This window comes from Choloepus didactylus, chromosome 16, assembly GCF_015220235.1.
Source record: "Choloepus didactylus isolate mChoDid1 chromosome 16, mChoDid1.pri, whole genome shotgun sequence".
Lineage (NCBI taxonomy): Eukaryota > Metazoa > Chordata > Mammalia > Pilosa > Megalonychidae > Choloepus > Choloepus didactylus.
In genome coordinates, this window is record NC_051322.1 from 21,302,477 (window position 1) to 21,318,213 (window position 15,737).

Below are 15,737 nucleotides of genomic sequence, written 5' to 3' on the forward strand. Positions count from 1 at the left end.
GATGAGAGAATAAACAAAATGTAGTATATACACGACAGAATACTACGTGGCAGTAAGAATGAACTAGGTCGTGAAACATATGATAACATGGATGAACCGTTAAGACATAATGCTGAGAGAAATAAGCCAGATACAAAAAGAGAGATATTGTCTGTTACCACTAATGTGAACTCAGTGAAAAATGTACAATAAATGTTTTATACTGTAGAATGTAGGGAACCTATAGACAGCAACTAGTGAAGATGGAGTGATAATCTAATAAGAACAGATAAACTATTAAGGATAATCTTAATGTTAAGGGAATGCTCAGGAATGATTATGGTTTGTAAATTTTCTTGGATATGGTAGGAACATGTTGGAAGAAATGTAGTTATTTTAGGTTATTTGTTTTTCTTATTCCTTTGTTTTGTTATGGTTTGTTAATTTACTTGAGGTATGGTAGGAACATGTTGGAAGAAATGTAGTTATTTTAGATTATTTGTTTTTGTTATTCCTTTATTTTGTCTTGTTTGAAATTTTTTAATTTTTTGATAAAGTTTTAAAAAAAGTTATTTACATATATATGTTAAAGTTCACAATAAAAGAAAAAAGCCAATTATCAAATTTATTTGGAGGGTAAGAGGCCTTGAATAGCCAAAAATATCTTGAAAAAAAAAAAGACCAAAGTTAGAGGACTCACATTTCATTTTAATGCATATTACAAAGCTACACTGGTCAAAACAGCATGGCACTGACATAAACACAGACATACTGATCAATGGAATAGAATTGAGAGCTCAGAAGTAGACCCTCACATCTATGGTCAAAGATTTCTGACAAGGCCACCAAGTCCACTCAACTGGGAAAGAACAGTCTCTTCAACAAATGTTGCTGGGAGAACTGGATATCCATATGGAAAAGAATGAAAGAGGACCCTTACCCACACCTTATATAAAAAGATGTAAATAAAAGAGCCAGGACCATAAAACTAGAAGAAAATGTCAGGAAGCATCTTCAAGATCTTGTGGGAGGCAGTGTTTTCTTAGACCATACACCCAAAGTATAAACAAAAGAAAAAAAAAATAGATAAATGGGAACTCTTCAAAAGTGAAGACTTTTTGTGCTTCAAAGGATTTTGTCAAGGTGCAAAGGCATCCTACTCAATTGGACAAAATATGTGGAAACCACATATCTGAAAAGGATCCATAATATATAAAGAAATCCTACAACTTAATGATAAAAAGACAAACAACCCAATTAAAAAATGGGCAAAAGACACAAATAGACACTTTTCCAAAGAGGAAATATAAATGGCTACAAAGCACATGAAAAGATGCTCAACTTCACTAGGTATTAGGGAAATGCAAACCAAAGCCACAATGAGATGATCATTTCACATCTACTAGAATGGCCACTGTTAAACAGGAAACTACAATTGTTGGAGAGGATGTGGAGAAATAGGAACGCTAATTTGATGTTGGTAGGAATATAAGACGGTATAGCTGTTATGGAAGACAGTTTGGCAATTCCCCAGGAAACAAGTATAGAACTGCCATATGATCCAGCAATCCTGTTACTAGGTATATACTCAGAAGAATTGAAAGGAGGGATGCGAACAGACATTTGCACACCGATGTTCATAGTGGCATTATTCAGTTTCAGAAGATGGAAGAAACCCAAGTGTCTGTCAACTGATGAATGGATAAACAAATTGTGGTACACACATATGATGGAATATTAATCAGCTGATAGGACTGAAGTCCTGATGTATGCAACAACTTGGATGAACCAAAAGGACATTATTTCAAGTGAAATAAGCCAGACACAAAAGGACATATGGTATGATCTCACTAACAGGCACTAAACATAATGAGCAAACTCATACAGTTAATATCTAGAACACAGGTTACCAGAAGATAGAATGAGGATGAAGAATGGGGAACTAATGCTTAATTTATTCAGAATTTTTAAATAAGGTTGATTGTAAATGTTTGGAAATAGATAGAGCTGATGGTAGCATTACCTGAGTGTAAATAACAGCTGAATCGTGAATGTGACTGTGGTTGAAAGGATTTAGGGTTGTGTATATCACTAGAAGGAAAGCTAGAGGATGAAACAAGGGACTGTATAACACTATGAACCCTGTTGTGGATGATGAAGGTGATTAATAGACAAATACAGGGATGTTCCTCCATGAATTAGAACATATGTACATCACAACTGCAAGGTATTAATATTAGGGTGGTACATGGGAAAAAATACACCTAATGCAACCTATGGACTATACTTAACAGTAATATCTTATTATTCTTTCATCAACAGTAACAAAGGTACCACACCAATGCTGTGTGTCAATAATGGAATATTAGGGGTATGGGGTTTTCTTTCTGGAACTACAAAAATATCCTAAAATTAATTGTAATGATGAAAGCACAGCCCTGTGATTATTCTGAGCGCCACTGATTGTACACATTGGATGGACTGTATGGTGAGTGAATAAAACTGTTTTGAAAAATAAAAGACAAACAACAACAAAAAATGTAGCCCCCAGAGCATCGCCCTGCTCTCCTCCAGGAGGCCTCCTTACTTTGGTCCCTGACTCAGTCCTCCTTTTCAGAATGCCCCCAGCTGCCCCGGGTGACGTGAAGAGCCACATGGGCAGTACATCAACCCTCTGGCTTCTCATTCCTTGACTGCCTTATCTCCAACAACCACCTCCTCTCCTCCTGAGCCAGCCCCTTTCCACAAAGCTACCATGGAGCTTTCTGTCACCTGAAACTGCTTAGCCCTGACCTGGCTGCACGGGCCCTCTCTTTTGGCTTCCACACTCACCTAGATATCAGGACTGTAGCTCTTTTGGGGACCTCCAGCCTTTCACTTTCTCTCTTTTCATTATCTGCAAGAAGTATGCAAAGTCACAGTAAAGGGTCCACATCCTCAACCAGGCCTTGCAGCCCTTAATCCAGAGACCTTCTGTTGCCCGCTCCAGGCAAACCGCCTGCACCTCCCATGCTGAACCACAAGGCTTCCAGACCTCTACCTGGGAGGGGAAGATCCTGGTGTAGAGTGCGAGAGGGCAGCTGGCGGTCTAACTGCTCCTCAAACAGCTTTTTCACCCAATCTAATTTATTTTCGCCTCACCTCCCCTACACCTCCAAGTCCATGAGGATTCTGCAGCACAGTGAAGAGTTCTTCCTCAGCTGCTGCTACTACTGGCTGAAGATTTTACCTTTCTCAGGCTATGTCGGTTACCATACTTCCATCTATTTTCTAGCTACTAGTATTTGGTTTCTAGTATTATCTTGTCTCCTTTCCTGGGCTTCCTATCTTGGAGTCACTGATGACTTATTAAAGGCTCTTTACTATAATTTTAGTTATACATTTTGATACTATAGTTTCAGAGGAAATGAAATTAGATACATCCCATCTTACCCTACCAGTTTTCCAGAACATCCTTTGGAAGTAAGTCTGGAGCTAGGACCCTGAACACATGGCTCTAGACAACACAGGTTCCCTCCAATATCCAAATTTAAATTTAACTGAGACAGAATGTGGGGCTGTAGACTCATTTTGAGGACTGAATAGAGTACAAAACTGCACTAGACCTGGAGAAATGGCGGTTGAAGACATTCAGGTAGTCCTAATAGGGTTATGCCAGGTGGTTTTACAGGGTTCTGACTTCTAAGCATAGAGCTTCCTTTACCTGCAATGGATCTCACACTTTAGCATGAACTGGAATCACCTAGTGGGGTCTGAGAAGTTGCCTTTCAAAGAAGTTCCCAGGTGATGCTGCTGCAGTTGCTGGTCTGCTGATCACAGTTTGCAAACCACTGTTTTAGACCATTGATTCTCAAATATCGGTTGCAGATTAAAATCATCGGAGGAGCTTTATCCCAGACCAAGTGAATCAACTGGAGGGGCAAACTGGCAACTGTTTTATAAACAGCTCATCAGGTGATTCTGATGCACAGTAGACACTAACAACCATGGTTCTCTCAGGTCTTCTTCCCCTCAGCTTCAGTCTCTTCCCAACTCAAACCCTTCCCCCACCTTACATCCTCCCTCCAGGTTTTACCCTCTCTTCTCTCCTTCACAGCCAAACTTCTCAAAAGAGCTTCTACCCTAGGTTTCCCTACTTCTTCACCATCTATAATCAATGAGAAAGTAAATGTTAATTCAAAAATTAAAATTACACATCATTTTTTAAATTACTTGGTTACCGCATTTATAGCAAATGATGAAAATATTATACTCCCAGGAGAGGGAAAAAGGAAACTGGTGTTGAGCAGACAATGTTAAAAATTTGAGCTATAATACGTGAATTGTTGCTACTAAAATAAAACCAGCTTTGTGAGTCACATCAATTTAAAGCAGAAGTTGCTCACCGGAACTCACTTTCAAAAACTTCCCCACCGGCTCCACATGACTTAAAGGATTTGATAAATAACCGTTGTTCCATTATGAAAGCCCCAACCCACAGTTTCAAACATTGCCATTTTTAGACAGGTTTTCAAACCATCTGGCTCCTCCCTGATAAAAGCAAATTATAAATTCTTGCCACTTATCTAATAAAGACCTCATACAACGAGTATCTTTTCCGGAAGATATTCTATGCTTGAAAAATTCAGAGGGAAAGTAAAATCAATTCCTCAAAACAACTTCCCTTGGGCAAGATGTGTACCTGCTAAAGAAATGGCCAGTAATATAAAAACCTAACAATCAAGCTAATTGGAAAATCACATACAGGCTTCTAATTCCCTACCTTTAAGGGATCTACTCATCTGAGCCTAGGCTTGAAATCCTGGGATCCAGAAACATAATTTCGATTGAACTACTGACAGCCTGAAAGGGATCTTAAAAATACACCATCTCTGATGAATGCACAACTATGTGATAATACTGCGGGCCCCTGATTGTACACTTTGGAAGGACTGTATGATATGTGAATATATCTCAATAATATTGCATTAAAAAAATACACCACCTCATTTCACTGTTGTCTTTAGTTCTTGCTCATCTTTACCTACCAACTTTGTATGCTCAGAGCTAATTACACCGAGTTGATAAGCAAGCCAGGAGTAATTTCCACCAAAGATAAAACAGCCAATTCCCAAGAGTTTTAAACAAGCATTTCAAATCAGATATTCTGACTGACAGAGCAGCAGAAATGCCAGTAGCTGTATTTCTTCCTTTTCCTCATTGCAGAAACAAAGAGTCCTTGTTTTGCACGCAGCTCTTGCCTTAATTAATAGTAAGCAGGACAGCAGAGAAAGGAAGTCCAGCTTCCAAGATTACTGGAGTAAGAATGCCTCACAAGGTGTCATAAGGATGCTTCTTGGAGGAGGAGAAAGGGAGAAGAAAAGAAACAAACAAAAGGACAAAGCTTAAAGAAAAAAAAAAAAAAGTACCAGGAAGCAGTGGACTTGAGCATCTGAATTTTAATGAGACCACTAGCAAAACATAAGCAATGCTACTGATAGGCCTTATCACTGAGAGAGGGAACACACAGATCTTTCAAAAGTCAAACACAGATCTTTCAAAAGTTTAGAGATTGATGCAGGCATCACAAGGCTTTCTCCGATAGCCGGCAAATAGATGCATCACCTAATCAGTACCAATTTTAGAGACATTTTAAAAACCTAGCCAGTGAGTCTAGATTTTTAAATAAAATGCTATTCCTGGAGGATCTTCTTATGAACAGCATCAATGCTCAAGGCATTAGCTGTTGGTTTTTCAAGCCAGAAATAAGCTATTACAGCTGATCTTAATCACATAAATTCAAAGGAGCTCACCAGCTGTGCACACCTAGAAACGAGATCCTAAGACATGGTTCATGAAAGGCAAGTCAGGAAGCTCTCCCACACTTCTGCACTCATCTGAAATTCTACTGGCAGGGGAGGGAGGTTGGAACATGTGCCCAAAAAAGTTGCATCTTGCCATGACCCCATCATCCCACTCCTCAGTATAGAGGAATAAATGAAACAGGATGCAGTCAAAATCATCACAATTAACACCATTTTCAAAGATAACCAAAACTTCCCAGTGGGAAGGTCGTATTTTCTTAACATAATTCATTATTCGTTTTTATAGTAGTACTATCCATCATGATAATTCGGTCCCACAAGTACCCTACATTCTTTAACTAGAGGCTTAAACAATAACATTTTTCCTTGCTGAGAAAGCTTCCTGTCCAGTCCCTAATCACTCCTGCCTTTGAAGTTTTGAAGAAGAATCCAAAACACGGAAATGCTGACGAGTAACTAGCAAGGACAGAAGACGAGGAAAGTTTCCCTCTGAGGTCCTCTCACGGGGGCGTGAGAAATCAATCCCAGCTGCCCAAAGATCCCATCCTAACTGCCTCCCATACTCAAGGTGGAGCCAGAACGATAGAATCTGAGAAGGAAATTAGAGAAGACTTCTGGAATCCCTTTTGGAACACTGATTCGGTCCACAATTACTGAGAGCACCACCTGTGTGCTCTCTAGGAGCTTTAGCCCTGACAGATGGTCAGGAAAACACTTCTTAGGATGGAAAGAAACTCCTTTCCGCTGGGTGTTAGGTCTCTGGCGCCCCACGGAGAAATCGGCTTCCTCTTCCACGGGGCGGCCTTTCAAATATGTGCCGACAGCTGTCACTCACGCTCAGCTCATCTGTTCTTGCTATCTCAACCACATCTGATATCCATACAACGGGGTTTCTAGTGTCTTCCCCTTCCTGGGACTCCTCCCCCACAACTGCTCTCCTATTAGTACAAGAGAACACACATATATCCACACGTGGGTCTACGCGGATTCGAACCCAGGGCCTCTGAGGGCCTAGCGCGGGAGCTTCGGGTCCCAGCCCAGCCCTAGCCGCGGCGAGTTGCCCTTTCCTGCCCGCCACCCCCGCCCCTCCCCCGACTCTCAGCAGCGGGACCCCGAACCCCAGGCCCGACTCCCACCCCGGCCTCCGCTACCTGGCGCTTGTTCATCTTTCTCAGGTCCCCGAATATGTCCAAGCCGGCCGTGGGGAGATGCGTCCCCACGGGGCCCGCGCGAACCATGGCAGGATCACTGGGGGCCGAGGCGGCCCGCGGATTCCCGGCGTCAACCCCGTGCAACAGCAAAACACCTGCCGAGCCCCCGCCCACCAGCTCTGCGTCCTCACCCACCAGAGCGAGCCCTTCCTTTAGCGCGGACCGCGCAACCACCGCCTCGCTCAGCCTTCTGGGAATCGTAGTCCTGAAAGTCTTAGCCATCAGCCTACCTGGGAGAGTTCAGAAGGAAGAAAACTACCACTCCCAGAATGCCGCTGGGCGAGAGCCTCGTCCAGTGAAGCCCCATGGCTTCTAGGGAGGGCAGCGACGGCGTTCTTGGAGCCTTGTCTGACCCTTCCGAGGGAACTTGGGTGGGTAGCTGATTCTGCATATCTCAAGGTCAGCTCGGGGAAATGTCTGTTCAGAGGAAATGCGTTCCCCAACACTCTGTCAGGCGCCAAGAAGACACCTAAGGCTCCCTCTCATTCGCCTAGCCGTGTATTTTGGCCATTGGATGACGGCGACAGGGGAAGGCGGGACTTACGCTGGAGGAGGGCCCTGCCGTGTCGGGGCGGAGCTTAAAATGGACATGGAGTGGGCGGGGCTTGGGAGAAGAGGGGACTCTTGTAGCCGCGTAGATACTGCGCTCTGAGAGAAATAGAATTTGAATGCTGGAAAGCATCACTGTATCGTCTTGACCATAGTTGTATCTCAATGGGTATTAACTGAGTGAATAAATAACCTCCTACTTTTATATACGAGGAAGTATATATTTAACCCAGGAAGGTTAAATGACTTGGCCATGACTATAAATGGCAGTCTGAGATAGAACTCACATTAAAAAATTTCCAAACCCTGGATTACCACAGTTCTGATCCTGGATTACCTTTAGTTCATTCACTCACTCATTTATGCATTATTTATTTCAGACTTTGTTCACAAATCTTTAGGGCACACCTGCGATGTTCTAGGCATTTGAGAAACATGAGAGAATGAAACAAAGACTCCTGCCTCATGAACCTTACATTTTCGCAGGAGGAAACATAATAAGTAAGTACATTACACAGTACCTAAAAGGTGCGGGTGCTTTGGAAATAAGAAAAGTAAAAGGGAGCTGTGGAGGAAGGGAGCAGATTGCGATTTAAAATATCCTGAGGGAATAGCATTTGAGCAAAGTTTTATAAGAGGTGAAGGGTGAGCCGTGTAGTATACCTACAAGGAGGAAGACTCCTGGCAGAGGGAACAGCCAGGATAAAGCCCCTAGAGGCAGATTCACTGTGATGCTAACGAATGATAAGCTTTGGGACACTTCACTTGCATAGGCCCCTTCCAAGACCTGGGAAATACATGGTTTTGTAAACTTTTCAATTGTAAAATCTTTTAATTGCTATTAGTTACAGGTTCTGCTGCTTTGCATTCCAACTTCTCCATCTCACTTCCCCTCATTCTGGATGGTGTTGGAGGGACAAGGAGCATTTGGAGACCCACCTAAGGAGAACACAAGTTGGAGATACATTTAGTGGATATGTTTATGTGGCTCACCATCATTTTCTGCCATCCTGGTGTAGGAATGGTTTCCAGGAGTCCTGCTCCCCACCGTGCCAACTAACCTGACATCATGGTGGTAAGTTAGTTGTACTAGAGGAGGTATCCTGATACCAAGGGTGCCCTATAGTCCCTGGCCTTGGAGTATGTGGCTAGTGCAGGAGAATCAAGGTTTGAATTGTATGGAGCCAAAAGCTAGTCTATGTAAAACTTTTTCCAAACACCAAATAAAATTGTAAGACGAAGATACGGTTCCCAACAACTTCTAGATAAAACTATCTGTAATAGTTATTGGAACTAAGGTGTTTAGAAGTGAGGTGTTTAGAAGTGTTCAGATTCTGGATATATTTTGAACATAGAATCATCAGCTAAAAGGAGGGAGAAAAATCCCATAAAATTTCATAGGCCTGCCATCTTAGTGGAGCTCTTAGGGGTTCAATGACCTGCATCACATTGAGATATCCCCTACAAAGTTAAAGGCCAGTTGCTCTACTCATCTCTGATGTGAGTAAAGAAACACAGCACTTGGTAGGCCTTTTTGAAACGTAGAAGCAACATATATCACATTTGAGCGCTACGTTGACCCATCCATAAAGTCACCCTTTTAAAGGGGGAACAGAACAATAGAAGGTTCTTCAGAAAAGCAGCCTCCAGTGCAAGGTGCTCTACAACCTGAATCTTATGATTCAACCCAAACAATTATAACTCAAAGTTTCCATGGCAAATAAGAATGCTATATGAAGATGCTAGCAAGCATCAAGGAAGTATCACAGTGCAAACTTTTAGGATTTTGGATGAAACCTATGCCCTCTTCTCTAGACAACTATTTTCTTTTGGAAAACAGCATCTGTCTTGCTATCAGGCCTTAGCAAAGACTGCCTAACCATGGGACATTGGGTGCTATGCAGCCTGAGCTTCCCACTTAGCCATAAGTATTAGATGTGTGCAACAGCAATTTATCACCAAGTAGAAATGGCTTATCAGAGATCCAGCTCAGGCAGGTCCAGAATGCAGGAATAAATTGAGTAAGCAGGTGGCTCGGACTCCTTCAACACTGGTGCTTTGCAGCCTCTGCTTCAATCCATGCCTATGACTTTCTGGATTGTTCCTCCTTATGAGTAGTTAACTGAGAAAGAAAAACTCCAGCCCAGTTTATAATTGGGTCTGCATGATCTGGCTGGTACCACACAAAAGAAGATAGTTGCAATGTAAAAGCCTCATATAGGACTGATCGTGGAGGACACTCTGAAGGAAAATCTTCCCAGTAAGTAGAACTTCAAGTTGTACACTGGGCTGAGGAAGGCCAGAAGTAATTTGTGGGCATTTGCTAATGATTTGGCTGTATGGTTAGGGATGTGGAAGGTACAAGACTGGAAGTTTGGTGACAAGGATGTCTTGGGAAGGAGTATATGAATATACCTCTCATAATGGATACAAACTATGAAGATATTTGTGTCTCAAGTGAATGTCCACAGAAAAACATCTCCTTCAGAGGAGGCTTTTAACATCTAGGTAGACCAAATGACGTTCTCCATGGATATCAGTCAGCCTCTTTCCCTAGCTATTCCAATGCTTGCTCAAAGGGTTCACGAATAAAGTGGACATGGTGGCATGGATGGAGCAGGTAGATTACACTGGATCACTTCCATCATGGAAAGGGAAGAGATTTGGACTCACTGAAATAGACCAATATTCTACATATAAAACTACCTTCCCTGCCTGTAATTTTTTTTGCTAGCAAAGTCCAGAAAATGGCTCATGCTCATGGAATAAACTGGTCTTCTACATATCTCATCCCCAGAAACACTTGGCCTGAATGTATAATGGAATGGCTTCCTGAAGATTCAATTACAGAGGCAGGTGGGAGTCAACACCCTCAAAGGATTCAATTTTGTCTTAGAAGATGCAGTGTATGCTTTGAATAAAGGTCATTATATGGTGCTGTCTCTTCCCCATGGGCAGAATACATGAGTCCAGATGTGAAGAAGTGGATAGAGGAATCATTCCTCTCAATATTATACCCAATAACCCACTCTCAAAATTTTTGCTTCCCATTTTGGCAACTTTAAGCTTTCCTAGTGTGGAGGTCTTACTCCCCAAAGAGAAAATGATTCCATGCACTCTAACATAGTAATGGTTCCATCAGATTTCCAGATGAAGCTGTTACCCAGCCATTTGGGGCTCCTTTTTGCCACTTAACCAGCAGAGAAATGATTGGAGTGACTGATACTTATTTTCAAGGGAAAACTGGATTGCTGCTGAACAATAGGGCTAAAGAAGACTATGACTGGAAGCCAGTGGATCCTTTGGGATGCCTTTTAGTTCTCACATGCCCAATTGAAAAGGTTAATGGAAAACTAAAGCAAAAGCAGAACTATTGAGGACTCAGAGCCTTCAGGAATAAAGCTTTGGATCACTCCACCAAATAAATACCCTGATCAGTCAAGGTTCATGCTGAAAGTAAGGGAAATACAGACAGCTCAGCAGAAGAAGGAAATCATAGATCTCAACTATGGATGGCCTTGTGATCAAGTACAGAAATGAGTACTATAATAGAATTACATATTTTCTGTAAACTTATATGTAAATCTTAATTTGTATATGCTAATAATTTTCCTCTTCTCCTTCCTCCTTCCTATTATTTTATTTTCAAGTTGTTGGAGATTAAATTTACAGTTTAATCTTCAGGTAAGAGAATAGTCAGTGGGACTATAACTGAATTTGAGACATAATTTATACAGCCAGTGAAGATATAATAACTGTTGGGACTTTACATGTCCTCATTTTGGAGAAAGTGAGAACTTCTTCACCTGTACAAATGTTAGCTTGGAAATATAGTTGTTTGTTGTTGCCCAGTTCAAGAAATAAAAGCAACAAAATGTTTTGGTTTAAAATGAATAGTAAGTCAAAGAAAATTCTATAATGATCAGGACCTAGACAGAAGAATAGTTGATTTCTAGCACTAGTTAAACTAGATCTCCAGACAAAGCAGTAGGGCCAATAGCACTTAAATCCTGCTCCTTTTCACAGGTCTTTGGAGGAAATAGTCCAATAAGAGGTTCTGTATGTGATATTACAGCACTGCTGGAGATGGAGAGGTGAAGAGGTAGGAACAGAGAGTACAGAGAGGGAAAGAGGCTCAACTCCAGTTGGAGGTTGGGGGTGCTTGATGGTACTTTGAGAACCCCTTGACCTTAATGACTTCTTCCTATGTAAGAACAAGTCATACAACAAAACTGGGGCCCAGCAGCATCAATAATTTGTCCAAAATGGGTCTGTAAGTTCTCATCTGTCCCAGCTGCATCCCTGATGGGGATGTGTGACTGATGGGAGTGTAAGAATAGATGGATGGTTGGCTGTCACTGCTGTCTCTTTTTCTCCATCCTCAAATGGGCTTCTCTTCTTTTTCTTAAAGGCTCAGTGTTAAGAAAGTGCAACTTGAACAATGTTGACAAGATTTTTGAAAAGTGGTCGTCCCCTGCTCTATTTTCTCTAGAGAATTTAGGAGCTGTTCAATAACATTTCAGTAGAGGCTTTACAATTGTAAAGAGTCTTTTAGCCAGATGTGGGTAGAAATTTGACCCAGGTAGATGCTGAATCCCTTTCAAGTCTTAGATGTTATGATCCTAAATGGAGCAATGGACCAACTGGTGGATGATTCAGCCTCCAAAATCAACCAAGGCTAAAATGCACAGATTATTTTGTTTGAGTAGGACTCTTGAAGAGTGTTTACACAAAGAACTGCTCCAATTCTCCACTTTACTTTGGATTGATAAGATTTAAATATCTGACCATTATTATAAATATAATTCCTTGAAACCTAGTCAAATAACAAGTTTTTTTTTTTCTTTCTGGTTTAGGTAATTGTGTCACTGAAAAGCCATTCCTCTCTCTAGCCTCAGATTCACCATCAATAAAGTGAAAAAGTTTTAACCATATGGTTTTATGGTCCTTTCCAACTTTGAAATCCCATGAGTGTCTGAAAGCTCTATTGTATGGGATTGGAAATTAGTTTAGCCTTTCTGGGGGGAAATGTAAACTTTAAATGTTCACACTTTTTGGCTCAGCAATTCAATTTCTAGACATTTTATCTTACAGAAATCCCAAGACACACACACAAATTTATTGTAGCATTGTTTGAAAAGCAAAATTGGAAACAAATTAACAGAAAGGGAGAAAGCAGCTAGAGCTGAAAGGACACACATAAAACTCCTAGCACTGGGAGGAGACTGGGATTGCACAGAGGTGGAATGGAGTGAAGGGAGATTTTATTTGTCTGTAACTTGGGTTTTCAACAAGATTATTCATGTGTTACTTGTGTGTTTTAATTTAAAAAAAAAAAAAACAAACATCTTTTTGAGTCAGATATTGCGTTCAGTGGTTGGAGGCGCTTCATAGTGATTAGTTGTATCAGTCGGGCTCTCATCAGGAGCCAGGGTCCGTACCAGTAATATGAACAGGAAAGTTTTAGCATAAAGAATTATTAAGTCAGAGGCTGGGCAAGATGGCGGAGTGGTGAGGTGTGGGTTTTAGTTACTCCTCCAGGGCAGTAGGTAGAAAGCCAGGAACTGCATGGACCGGACACAACAGAGCAATTTAACTTTGGGCATACTTCATACAACACTCACAAACGCGTGGAACAACTGAGGTCAGCAAAATCTGTAAGTTCTCACAGCCAGGGGACCCGTGCCCCTCGCAGCCAGGCTCAGTCCCATGGGAGGAGGGGCCTTCGGTGCTGGGAATCAGGAGGGAGAACTGCAGTTGTGGCTCTGATTGAAAACTCAGACTGCTGATCAAAACTCCAAACATAGATAGACTGAGACCAGACACTGGAGAATCCGGGAGCAGTCAGCCCGGCAGAGAGGAGATAGGGCTAGCAGAAACAGCAAAAAAAAGACCCAAAAATAAAAACAGAGACTTTCTGGAGTTTCGATGAACATAAAACAGAGAAGGGCAGGGCTCAAACAGGATCGGGCGCACATGCAAATTCAGAGGGCGAGGACCCTTCTCTGAAGACCCAGTTTCTCTACTTTCTTGATTATTCCTTAACAGCCCTAATCTCCTTGTCTCTTAGCATTTCAATAGCCCATTAGATCTGCAAGGAGGGCCCTTCTTATTCTTTTTTTTTTTTTTTAAATCTTTTTCTCTTTTTCTAAAACAATTACTTTTAGAAGCCCATTACAGAAAGCCTCAAAGATTTGCAATTTTGGCCCAGGCAAGAGCAGAGCTAAGATAGCTCTGAGAGAAAAAGCAACAAGTCTAGTGGCTGATAAAATTTGCTTAACACCATAACTTGCCAAGAAAGGGAGGGCGTCCCCTTACAACCATCCTCCTGGCAGGCTGGGAACGCTCCTGCCCGGCGTCGGTGCCACAGCCCAGAGCTGCCCCAAACAACCCAGTGTGATGGGAGGTTTCCAGCAACACGTGCACATGCCACAATATCTGGCATGGACAATAGCCTTTCACGCGCCCACAGCTAATTGTCCCGGAGCTGGGAAGACAGAGCTGTGTGAGAAGGGGGAAAGTAACATGCCCCATTCAGCCATCCTTTCAGCAGGCTGGGAACACAGCCCTGCAGCCCAGAACTTCCCTTGGGGGAAGGCGCTCACCTGTGATGTAACACAGTCTTCCTTCAGCAGAGGCCCTAGGAGGGCACAGCTTGGAAGCAGGACCCATTCGCAAGTTCCAGGAACCTTACACAAATACCAAGGACTTGTGGGTCAGTGGCAGAGACAAACTGTGGAGAGACTGCACTGAAGGATTAGACTATTGCCACAGCTTTAAATCTCCAGGAACACCTGGAAGATTTGACTATTAAAGCCACCCTCCCTCCCTAACCTCTCAGACACACGCCCCACATTCAGGGCAGGCAGCACCAACTACATACGCAAACTTGGTGCACTGATTGGACCCCCACAAGACTGACACCCCCACTCACCACAAAGACAAAGTTGGGGAGAACTGGCTTGAGGGGAATAGGTAGCTCATGGATGCCACCTGCTGGTTAGTTAGAGAAAGTGTACTCCACCAAGCTGTAGATATGACAAATTAGAGATAAATGTTTGAATCAGTCTACATATCCTAAAAGAATCCTATCAAGTTAAGCAAATGCCAAGAGGCCAAAAACAACAGAAAATTTTAAAGCATATGAAAAAACCAGATGATAGGGATAACTCAAACCCAAACACCCAAATCAAAAGATCAGAGGAGACACAGTACGTGGAGCAATTAATCAAAGAACTAAAGAAAAACAACGAGAGCATGGCACAGGATATAAAGGACATGAAGAAGATCCTAGAAGAGCATAAAGAAGAAATTGCAAGATTAAATAAAAAAATAGACAATCTTATGGAAATAAAAGAAAATGTTGACCAAATTAAAAAGATTCTGGATACTCATAGTACAAGACTAGAGGAAGCTGAAAAGCGAATCAGTGACCCTGAGGACGACAGAAAGGAAAATGAAAGAACAAAAGAAAGAATGGGGAAAAAATCCAAAAAATCAAAATGGACCTCAGGAATATGATAGATGATATAAAACGTCCATATATAAGAGTCATTGGTGTTCCAGATGGAGAAGAGAAGGGTAAAGGTCTAGGACGGGTATTCAAAGAAATTGTTGGGGAAAACTTCCCAAATCTTCTCAACACCATAAATACACAAATCGTAAATGCCCAGCGAACTCCAAATAGAATAAATCCAAATAAATCCACTCTGAGACATATTCTGATGTGATTGTCAAATACTGAAGAGAAGGGGCAAGTTCTGAAAGCAGCAAGAGAAAAGCAATTCACTACTTTAAAAGGAAACAGCATAAGACTAAGTAGTGACTACTCAGTGGCCACGATGGAGGTAAGAAGGCAGTGGCATGAAATATTTAAAATTCTGAGAGAGAAAAATTGCCAACCAAGAATTCTTTCTCCAGAGAAGTTCTCCTTCAAATTTAAGGGAGAGCTTAAATTTTTCACAGACAAACAAATGCTGAGAGAATTTGCTAACAAGAGACCTGCCCTACTTGAGGTACTAAAGGGAGCCCTACCAACAGAGAAACGAAGAAAGGAGAGAGTGATATGGAGAAAGATCCAGTACTAAAGAGATTCAGTATGGGTACATTAAAGGACATTAAGAGAGAGAGGGAAAAAATATATCTGACAAACATAAACCAAAGGATAGAATGGCTGATTCAAGAAATGCCTTCA

The 15,737-nt window shown here is 41.8% G+C and overlaps 1 protein-coding gene across 1 annotated transcript in view; it reads right to left on the minus strand.

Moving 5' to 3' along the window:
• The window catches only part of SEC11C (SEC11 homolog C, signal peptidase complex subunit), a 61,710-nt gene extending 54,560 nt beyond the window's left edge, over positions 1–7,150 (minus strand). The window contains exon 1 of the mRNA XM_037806101.1: positions 6,935–7,150. Within this exon, the coding sequence (XP_037662029.1) occupies positions 6,935–7,021 (87 nt within the window). The 5' untranslated portion in view covers positions 7,022–7,150. The remainder of the gene's footprint in view (positions 1–6,934) is intronic.
• Between the last annotated feature and the right edge of the window lie 8,587 nt (positions 7,151–15,737).